Source organism: Orycteropus afer, unplaced genomic scaffold (genome assembly GCF_000298275.1).
Source record: "Orycteropus afer afer isolate SDZICR_OR568_19922 unplaced genomic scaffold, OryAfe1.0 scaffold00078, whole genome shotgun sequence".
Lineage (NCBI taxonomy): Eukaryota > Metazoa > Chordata > Mammalia > Tubulidentata > Orycteropodidae > Orycteropus > Orycteropus afer.
This window is the reverse complement of record NW_006921665.1, coordinates 374,393-385,541: the sequence shown is the minus strand read 5'-3', so window position 1 is coordinate 385,541 and position 11,149 is coordinate 374,393. Positions and strand designations below refer to the sequence as shown.

General features: G+C 41.8%; 1 protein-coding gene across 1 annotated transcript in view; it reads left to right on the top strand.

Annotated features, from left to right (window-relative positions):
• DOP1B (DOP1 leucine zipper like protein B) overlaps positions 1 to 11,149 on the top strand; it is a 208,787-nt gene that overhangs the window by 104,364 nt on the left and 93,274 nt on the right. Inside the window, 6 exon segments of the mRNA XM_042780999.1 lie at positions 335 to 455; positions 2,241 to 2,360; positions 3,680 to 3,782; positions 4,556 to 4,747; positions 7,259 to 7,943; positions 10,304 to 10,575. Coding sequence (XP_042636933.1) covers positions 335 to 455; positions 2,241 to 2,360; positions 3,680 to 3,782; positions 4,556 to 4,747; positions 7,259 to 7,943; positions 10,304 to 10,575 — 1,493 coding nt within the window.

Here is an 11,149-nt window from a genome sequence, read left to right as displayed (position 1 = left end):
GGAGGATTCCATCCTTTTCTATGTTTTGGAATAGTTTGAGTAGGACTGGTATCAGTTCTTCTCTGAATGTTTGGTAGAATTCTCCAGTGAAACCGTCTAGGCAATTCCAACACGTTTTGAGGGACACAATTCAATTCATAACAATGAGATCTATAGAAATGTTGGCTATTTGCATGTATATTATTCCCCCTGCTAAAGTTGTCATTGTCACGACTAAAAGTCCTTGTAGTTCTGTACATTTTCACCTGTATAAATTGTCTCTATAGAGAGATACTATATTCATTCTCTGTGTATGTTATGTAGTCTTCTCTGACCGTTTTCTTTCTCATTGCAGGGCCCCAGGTGGTTGGGAATTTATTTCTGGAAGTGATCAGGGCCTTTTATTCTTACTGCAGAGATGCTCTTGGCTCTGATCTTCAACTGAGCTACACTCAGAGTGGAAACTCACTGATAAGGTATGGGTTTGACCTCCACCTTTACAAGGAAGGTCTTCTTCCCCCCTCCCTAATGGTGTGATTACTTTTCTGTGTTGCTGACATAAACTGATATGCTAGAGAAAGCAGAGATGCAGCAAGTCGGACACTGCTGTCAGGGTTCTCTCTAGCTAACCCTGTTCACAGTGCCAACTGTGCAAAACCAGTGCAGGAGGCCAGTCCAAAAATCTCAGCTTCCTTGCCCTGCTCAGTCCAGATCCCAGCTGTTCCACACAGCCCTTTCTCTCTCACGTCCATTCACTCAATACCAGGTCAGCGGGCACCAGCACCTTCCTTGAGATGACTAATTGCAGAGAAAGGGCTATATATGTATGTATGTATGTGTGTATTCATTCATTCATTCCCATCATTTACCTTCACACCATTTTAAAACCAAATGGCTCCAAAAATCACACGTAGTGGTGCCAGCATGAGGACTGCCTACTGTAGGGCATCCAAGTGGTGGCTCTCTTTACAAAGAGACCCAGCCTGGCTTCTCCCTTCCTTGAAAGTAAACTTTGAATATATTTGCTGAAGCATCAAAACCTGTTTTTTTGGGTTTTTTTTTTTTAATTTTTTGTTGGATTTGGGCAAAATTTTACAAAGCAGATTCATTTTACAAGTTCAGCAGTTTATGTACACATTTTGTTTTGTGATACTGGTCACACTCCCTGCATTGTAACATCTCACCTCAACTTCCTCCCTGTGGTTATCTTTTCCGTGTCCTTCTCAAAGGAGTACACTTGCCTGGTACACATGTTCAGCTCGTAGGCCTATCTATTCTTTGGTCGAGAGTTAAGCCATGGAAGTGAGTTCAATTCTGGGCTCAACGGGTGACTTGGGGCCATAGTCTCGGGTTTCACCCATCTCTATCAGACCAGTAAGCCTGGTCTTTTTAGTGTAATGATTTCTGAGTTTTGTTCCACATGTTTCTCCCACTCTGCACAGGATCTCCAAATTTGATCCCTTTCCGAGTGATTGGCATTGTAGCTGGGTACCTTCTAGTTCTTTGGGTCCAAACTCACTGCCATTGAGTCGATTCTGACTCATAGTGACCCCTCCTTGGCTTTCTGAGGCAGTGTCTCTATGGAAGTAGACTGCCCAGTCTTCCTTCCAAGTAGTGGCTGATGGGTTTTGAACCTCCAGCTTTCAGGTTAGCAGTCAAATGCCATAAGCACTACGTCACCAGAGCTCCCATCTAAAAATCTTATGTTTTGTTGGCCATTTTAAGGTAATACAGTCTGCTGAAAGTACTGTTTCATCATTTATTGTATGCCATCAAGTCAATTCTGACTCAGTGAGCCACCTGCCTGTAGGGTAGCATAGGATTGCCACATAGGGCTTCCTAGGCTGTGATCTTTATGGGGGAAAATCACCAGGTTTTTTCTTCTGTGGGGCCACTGGCAAGTTTGAACCACCAGGCTTTCGGTTAGCAGCCAAGTGCTTTTAACCATTGTGCCAGCAGGGCTCCTATTTAACAGTAGAGGATCTAATGACTTACTGTTGGAACAAAACTGGTTTATAAACCAGATTCTTTTTATAATAACTCTTAAGCTTAGTTCTAAGAGAATGCATTAATATTGTTTAGGATGGCATTATGCAAACTCTTTATAAGAACAGTAATATTTTCATCTTCATCAAGGTTTGTCAGCCTCTCTGGAAATAAGTTGTAAATGATAAAATGAGTTACATTTTTTTTCAGACACGATCTTCTCATAATATAGGCTTTTTCATAGATTTATTTATTATTACCTCCTTCTTTTACAGTTCAATAAAAGAAAATAGAAATGCCTCTGAGATTGTTAAGACAGTGAATTTGCTAATTACTTCCCTCAGCACAGACTTTCTCTGGGATTATATGATGAAGTGTTTTGAGGATTGCTTTAGGTAAGTATGCAGTTCTGTATTAATGGAATATTTAGGAAAGATGAGAGAGTTTAAAGACAGTGTCTTAGCTTCCTGTTGTTGTTATGTTCTGTCGAGTCAGACCTGACTCATAGCAACCCCTCCTTGGGTTTCTGAGGCAGTATCACTATGGAAGTAGATTGCCCATCTTCCTTCTGAGGAGTGGCTGGTGGGTTTGAACCTCCAGCGTTCTGGTTAGCAGTCAAGTGCTGCTGTAACAGAAATACTGTAAGTGGGTGGTTTAAAAAATAAATTTATTTTCTCAGAGTTTGAGGGAAAAACAGTTGCCATCAAGTTGATTCTGATTCATGGTGACCCTTTGTGTGTGCTGAGTAGAACTGCTCCATGGGGTTTTCAAAGCTGTGCCCTTTCAGAAGCAGTTACCAGGCCTTTCTTTGGAGGCATCTCGAGGTGGGTTTGAACTGTTACCCTTTCAGTTGGAGGTTTGACTCTACCCAGAAGCACTTCAGAAGAAAGGGTTGGCAATTTACTTCCAAAAACTCAGCCATTAAAAACCCCGTGGAGCACAGTTCTCCTCTGATACACGTGGGGTCACCAGGAGTCAAAATTGACTCAAAGGCAACTGGTTTGGTTTTATTTTTTTTTCATTTACAGGTTTACAGTGAAAAAAATGAACGCAGGTTGAATGGTATCATATTAGCAAGATGAATCCAAAGTTATTCTGTTTTGAGAACCAATACATACTTTTAAACTTACCTATTTATGCCTTTGCTTGCTTATTTACAAAGAAGGATTAATTTTCCATGTAAGATAAGCAGCTAGCAGTAGAGTTGATCAGTGGAAAGTCTCTATGGAAACTGAAGAATTCTAACAACCCAAATGTTGATGAACTCGGGTGTTACCTGGGGGAGATGATGCCTTAGGTTGCTTCTGCCTCAGTTTGCACAGCTGTGGGGCCTGCTGTATTCTGCAGCCCAGACTAGTTCACTTGGAACATACCGTTGATTTGAGGCTGGGGACACTGGCCATGTCCACTAAGTGTGGAGTCCTGCACAGGCCTGGGTCCACCCTCATCTGAATTCAAGTAGTAGTTCAAATCAGAGTAGACCATTTCTGAAAACAAGCAGATTCAAGAGATTGTTGCCACTCCTTTCTCTGTTACATAGTTTTAGTCACCAAAGCTTTGTCACTGGCAGTACAGAGTTTCATTATGTTTGAAATATGTTACAGTATGTTACACAACAAAGTTACAACAAGTAGCTTTGCTGGAAATCATAAGAAATGGTTGGAAATCGTAGGAGAAAGAATTAGTTTGTTTTTCTCCCCTGTGACTGATGTAGGCCAGCGAAGCAGAGTTACTCTGTTGGGAAAAGTGTCAGCACACCCCCCACTGTCTCGGAGCTCTGCACCCTCCTTGTGTTCCTGCTGGACGTTATTCCCTTGGTAAGGCAGCTTTGCTGTGAAAAGATGGCTTGGTGCTTGCTTTATGTCATTATTAACATTGTAGACCTCTTTTATGAACTTAAATTTACTGAGAAGTTGTTGATAGTTGCCATAGAGTTGATTTTGACTCTTGGCAACCCCCTGTGCTCCATTGGGTTTTATTGGCTGCAGTCTTAACTGAAACAGATTGCCAGACCTTTCTTCCACAGTACGAGGTGGATTTGAACAACTCATTTTAGGTTAGCAGTCAAGCACAAACCATTTGTGCCACCTGCACAACATTATTTTAATGTTTTTATCAGCATGGGAGATGTAACTGGGTATAATCTACTTTTCTGTCTTTTATGTCTTATTTTAAAAGGGGCTACAACTTTCCCTGATTATAAGTGGGCAGAGCTGAAGTTTCATAAACTAGATAATGAACTGGTATCAGTTAGCTAGGGGTAAGAGTCAATATATTTCCTGGCAAAAACTGTGCAGTTAGCTAATTTTCTCTAAGGAAATGAATTTCCTTCGGATAGAAAGATGTGTGTTGATTTTATTATTTTCTATTAGAAAAGTGTAAAAGCCACTTGCAAGGAGGGGAATAATGTCTCTTGATTTCTTTGGGTTAAAAAAAAAAAAACATGATTATGTTTTCTTATTTGGAAATTAGCATAAACTTTCTTGTGTTCTGAAAAATTGAATTTTCTAAGATGCCATTTTAAGGTACTTTTTTTTTCTGATTATAAATTGAAAGTACATTCTCTACACCTGTATTTTTTGTTTCATAGGAGCTTTACTCCGAGGTGCAAACCCAGTATCTCCCTCAGGTGCTCAACTGCATGGTGCAGCCCCTGGCTGAGGACATGGAGTCTCTGAGTTTACCTGAATTCACACAGGCCTTAAAAACGTGCTTTAAGGTGCTCAGCAAAGTCCAGATGCCACCTTCCTACCTGGACACAGAGCCGGCAAGCAGAAGCTCGGTGTGTGCATTAAGGGCTGAGATGGCTTTCTGAGTGAAGAAAGCATATGCTTCCATAGAAGTAGAAAGTAATTAATAAAAGTGGTTAGAATAGGAATAAAGGTTAGAAGATATGCTGTAATATCTAAAATATGTTTCTAAAGCCCTCAAATGTTGTAAAAGATTTTAGCATAGAATTTAACCCCCATCTCTTCACCAGCTCCCTCTAAGCTACTTCCCTCCCAGAGGTTGTAAGACAGTAGTTAGATATACCTAACTTGCCAGAGCCATGTATGTGTGTGTTTGTATACAGGTAATCTTGGTTTTTTAAACTGTAATTCAATATGACATTTCAGAAAAGGCAAAGCTATAGAGACTATGAAGTGATCATTGGTTGCTAGGGGTTCAGGAGAAGGGGCAAAGGATGAACAGGTGAAGCACAAGGCATTCTAGGGGCAGTGAACCTGTTTGCGTGATACTGTAATAGTAGGCATATGACATTTTACATTTGTCAAAACCCATAGAATCGTGCAACACGAAGAAGGAACACTAACATACACCATGGACTTGACTTAATAATATACCAGTATTGGTTCATCAGTTTTAACAAATGTTTCACAGGAATCCAAGATGTTAATTATGGGAGAAATAGCATGCAGTCGGGAGAAGAAGAGTAAATGGGAACTCTGGACTTTCTGCAGAATTTTTCTGTAAACTTAAAGCTTCTCTGAAAACTAAAGTCCATTTTAAAAAATTAAAGGTTAAAAAATAATAATACACACACACATATCCCGAACCCAACCCATTGCTGTCAAATTGATTCCAACACATAGCTGCTGTATAGGACAGGGCAAAACAGCTACCTAGGGTTTCCAAGGCTGTAATCTTTACAGAGGCAGACTGCCTCATGTTTCTTTTGCAGAACGACTGGTAATTTTGAACCGCTGGCCTCACAGTTAACAGTCAAGCTCTTAACCACTTCACCACCAGGGGTCCTTTTTATATGTGTGTGCATGTCTATGTATATTCATATTATACATATATATAAATTGAGATTATTCACTGTTGTCTGACTTAAATGGATTTTCATTTAAACAATATTTTGGGGACATCCGTCCATATCAATCTACACTGTTGTTGTTGTTATGTGCCGTCGAGTCATACCCGACTCATAGTGACCCCTCCTTGGGTTTCCAAGGCAGTATCACTACGGAAGTAGATTATCCAACCTTCCGAGGAGTGGCTGGTGGGTTTGAACCTCCAGCCTTCTGTTTAGCAGTCAAGTGCCTTAGGCACTACACCACCAGAGCTCCTATCAGTCTACATAGAGGTTTCTTACTCTTAACTTCTGCATCATAGTCTGTGGTCTGGATTTATAGTTTCTTCAGCTCTTTCCCTGTTGGTGCTTGTTTCCAGCTCCTCTCTGTGAACTGTGCTATCGTTGGCATCCCCACATTTTGTGCATGTGTCCAAGTGCTTCTACATGAAGAATTCCTAGATGGGCATCACAACCAAAAGACTCACATGCTTCTTTTAAATGTGGGGAGCTGTGGCCAAATTGTCCTCAAAAAAGACTGCAACAAGCATGGTCCCCAAGATTGTTGGAGGCCCACATTTTGGAATTACTTTTACTGTCTAGTTTCTTTAGAGAATTGAGAATTTGTCCCTTGAAGCATGTTTAGTATGATGGCAGATGGGAGGAGAGATGAGAGTGAGGCACTGGTGAGAGAGAGTTAGCTGTGTGTGTGGTTCATGTTTGGAGGCCAAAGGGCTTCTGGGAAAAAAACGGGGCCTTCTGAATAGGACTTGAATCCCAACTTACAGACTAATTGCTGATTTGCTCCCTCACATTAGAAATCAGTTCATTTTTTTTTCAAGGTATATTAACTGGTAGAGAAAAAATCCTAAAATAGATTTAAGATACACAATTTAAGCATCAAACAGTCTACAAATGTAAGTAACAATATGCATCAAAAATTGTATAATATCCTTTGGTTCTTCCCTAGAAAGTAGTGTGAATGCTGAAGAGTTTCAAATTTAATGTAATATTATTTAAGTAACAGTGTAAGAAAAGGAAAAAAATGATTTCTTGAAGGTTAAAGTGTCATCACTCTGGGAAAGCCACTAAATTTAAAAATGTATCTTTTTTATTTTGAACAGACATTTTGTTCTAGCTTTCTCCTCTTACTTCTTCATTCTTTTATTTTACCCTCAGCCAGATTCTTAATTCGTATTTAAAAAAAAAATTAAACCATCTCTTTGAACCGTAGAGGCTCTAAGTAAGTAATGCAAAATGGCATTAAACACCTGCTTCCACAAAGAGCAGCACGTTGGCCCAGCAGCCTATTTGGGCTCTCCTTTCACCTTGTTTGTGGTCTTCTTAACTTTATTATATACTTTCATCCAGGGATTATCTTGGTAGAGAGTATGATTTTTAAAAACAGCAAACACATCCATGGTTTTCCCAGTTTAACGGATACATGAATCCCTTGGGTCTTAAGAGATATGCAATGCAAATTTTCCTTTCTTTCAGAGTCCAGTGAAAGGCAACAATGGGGAAATCATTTTAGAAACAAAGGCTGTGATTCCGGTTGATGAAGATACTCCGTTTCCTCCACTGAAATCTGAAGACAGTGGGATTGGGCTGAGTGCATCATCTCCAGAGCTCTCCGAGCACTTGAGGGTCCCCAGGGTCTCCCCAGGAAGAGATGATGTTTGGAAGAAAGGCGGGAGCATGCAACAAACCTTCCATTGTATCCAAGAGCTTATTGCCAACTTTGCCAACAAGAACATTTTTGGGATCCCACTAACAGCATCTGGAGAGGAAGGCAAGTCAGAAGAGCCTGTAGGCAAGAGAGACAAGAGTGGGACACAGGATGCCATCGCCGAGGATACCAGCAGGAAGAACTCATGGGATGCCAAGGCCATCACTGTGCCCCAGTTCAAGCAGATCCTTTCAGACTTGTTCACAGTTCGAGGGTCTCCATTTAAGATGAAAAGTTTGGCATCACCGTCTTCTTTACCCAGTAGCCCTGGCAGGAAAAACGGCGGAGAATGGGATGTCGCTCAGGTGGTAATTGACCTGGGGGGCTCGCGGGAGGACTGCAGGGAGGCCTTCGCTGCTGCCTGCCACCTGCTGCTAGACTGTGCCACCTTCCCTGTCTACCTTTCCGAGGAAGAGATGGAACAACTCTGCCAAACACTCTTCCAGCCTCCTGGTGAGAGGGCAGCCCCACGGCAAGTCTGTGTTTGGAGTAATGTTACTTGGTGTTACTGCTTTGGGGTCGGCCTCCACTCATGGCGATCCCATGCACAACAAACAGAACACTGCCTAGTCCTGCACCATCCCTTTGATCAGTTGTGGATCAGACCATTGTGATCCATAAGGTTTTCATTGGCTCATCTTCAGAAGTAGATCACCATGCCTTTCTTCTTAGCATTACTTACACCAGTGATACTTACAGACCAGCTGAAATCATGTTTTCCAAGAAGGGACTCTAAGACCATATTTATTTCCTTTCCTATTTTATAATTGGGAGCTCTGGTAGCATAGTGGCTAAGACACTTGCCTGCTAACCAGACAGCTGGCGGTTCAAACCCCCAGCCACTCCTCGAAAGGAAGGCTGGGCAATCCTACTTCCGTAGTGATACTGCCTCGGAAACCCAAGGCGGGGTCGCTATGAGTCGGGTTTGACTCGACGGCACTTAACAACAACAACATTTTATAATTACTTCGATTTTTTTTAAAATTTTTGTTGTGATTTGAGTGAAAGTTTACAGAGTAAATTCATTTTCCAGACAGCAGTTCATATATATTTTGTCTCATGACATTGACTGCAATTCCCCTCGGTGTCATAGCTCTCTTCCCACTTCCTCCCTGTAGTTACCTCTTCCCTGTGCCCTTCCCTTCTGTGCACTCCCATCCCTGGAGCTGTCTCCCTGTGCAAAGACTGTCCTTCTGTTCTCCCATGATTGAGCATTCCAAGTAGTGTATCTGCCTTGGATATGTTTTTAATTCGTGTCTCACTGGATTGTAAGTTGTTTAGAACTGGGTCTGTATTTTTAAATCTTCGGTGGCCAGTACGGCCCACCATAATGCCTACAACATGAAAGGTGCTTAATGGTAGTCAGTAAATAGTCTATTTAATATCTTTTGTTAATATGAGGAGCTCTGGTGGCATTGTGGTTAAAGCATTGGGTTGCTAATTTGGTGGTTCAAATCCGTCAGTAACTTTGTGGGAGAAAGATGAGGCAGTCTGTAAACAGGCTTTTACAGTCTGTTTCTGTGAAGGTTTACAGCCTTGGAAACCCGGTGGGACAGTTTTACTCTGTCCTATAGGATTGCTATGAGTTGGAATCAACTTGATGGCTGTGGGTTTTTATTGCTTAATATTTGTATGAGGCATTGAGTACTTCGAAGAAAAAAGGGAATGAGAGAAAAGAGAAGAGCAAGAAAGACTTATTAGACTGGTGAGAACTTCAGGCAAAAATATTCTCTCTTGTCATTATTACCTTAAATTTCACATGGAATTTGTCCCTTGGTTCTCATTAGCTGAAAATGACAATATTTGGAAGAACATTTAGAATTGATACATTCGGAATATTGTTGTTAGCCCCTGTTAAAGCTAATTGAAGGGCAGTCGTGGTTTTGGTAGTAGAATTCTCATCTTTGATGAAGGAGACCTGGGTTCAACTCCCAGCCAGTGCATCTCATGGGAAGTCACCACCTGTCCATCAGTGGAAGCTTGCATGTTATTGTGATGCTGAGCAGGTTTCATTGGAGCTTCCAGACTAAGATGGACTATAAAGAAAGGCCTGGCAATCTACTTCCAAAAATCAGTCAGTGAAAACTCTGTAGATCACAATAATCTAGTCCACATCCAACCATGGATGACACAGGACTGGGCAGTGTTTCATTCCACTGTGCACAGAGTCTCCATGAGTCAGAGACCAGCTCAATGGAAGCTAACAAAAGCAAGGCTAATGGTATGTTCTCTATTGCAAAGAAAGCCTCCGAAAAACATTTTTGAACTCTGTCGCCAAAAATGGGGGCTCTGGTGGTATAGTGCCTAAGGCATTTGACTGCTAACCAGAAGTCTGGTGGTTCAAATCCACCAGCCACTCCTTGGAAGGATGATTGGGCAATCTACTTCCATAGAGGTACTGCCTCGGAAACCCAAAGAGGGGTCGCTATGAGTTGGATCCCACTCAACTGTTGATAGCAGTAAGTTTGGGTTTCTTTTTTTTATTCCCAAGAATATTAATTTTAGTGTATGTAAATATTAAAATATCAAATAGTAAATATTAAAACATTAAAGCAACCAACCCACCAAAAAACATTTTAAATAATCTAAAAATTTTGACTTGCAATTTTGAATCTTGTGACAAACTTACGAAACCAGCCTGAATCTTGTTTTTGTCGGGCCTGAGTGATGGCAGCTTATTGGTGCCACTGCCACGAGGTGAGCCAGGCAACTTCTGAGGGTTCTGAGGGCACTGTTGCATCTTAAAATTTGGGTCCATTAGCACATGGTCCTGTTTGTTTCATGTGTGATTTCTCTGGCTGGCTTCCTTCCAGGAGAGTGTGACTCTAGTTTTCCATCTTGGCTGAAATCCTTTATGACCATTGCCTGCTGTGTGACCGACTGTTACCTCCAGAATGTGGCCATCTCCACGCTGCTGGAGGTGATCAACCATTCCCAGTCCCTAGCACTCGTCATCCAAGACAAGATGAAACGCTATAAAAGCTCTGGACACAACCCGTTTTTCGGCAAGCTGCAGATGGTTACAGTTCCTCCCATTGCTCCAGGGATATTGAAGGTCATTGCAGAGAAAACAGACTTCTACCAGGTATTCCCCGTTTATTCAGAGTCGTCCCTAAGGTGGTGGTTGCTGGCAGTGATAAGGAATATGGCGACTTGATCCAGCCAGAGAGGATGCTTTGAACCTGAGCCTGCTTTGTCCATCTCAGGCTCTTGGCCTAATTTCTGGCCCTGCAGTGCGTAATCAATAGATATTTGTGTTCGGTTTTAGGCTGGCCAGACCTCACATCTGAGAATATATTTATTTATTTTAAGAGCTTGTTTTATATACAACATTATATGTACATTTAGTTCATTCACCATTTACCGTGTCCAACCCTAACTCAGCCTCTTCCCCTCCCTACCCTGTAACTCTCCCCCTGTGCCCTTCATATTTATGCACCCTGTTTGTCCTGCATTTCCTCTGTGTGAATGTTGGTCCTCTGGTGTCCCATGGTCTATTGCTCTAAGGGATGTATTACCATACAGTATGTTGTTGTGTCATCTTGGGTTGAGTGGTCTGTGTGTACATCTTGTTAACTATTGGGCTGAGAGCCAGCCCCTGGGGGTGCGTTTTATTCCAGGCACAGAATGTATTCCAGGGCCATAGTGTTGGGAGTCTT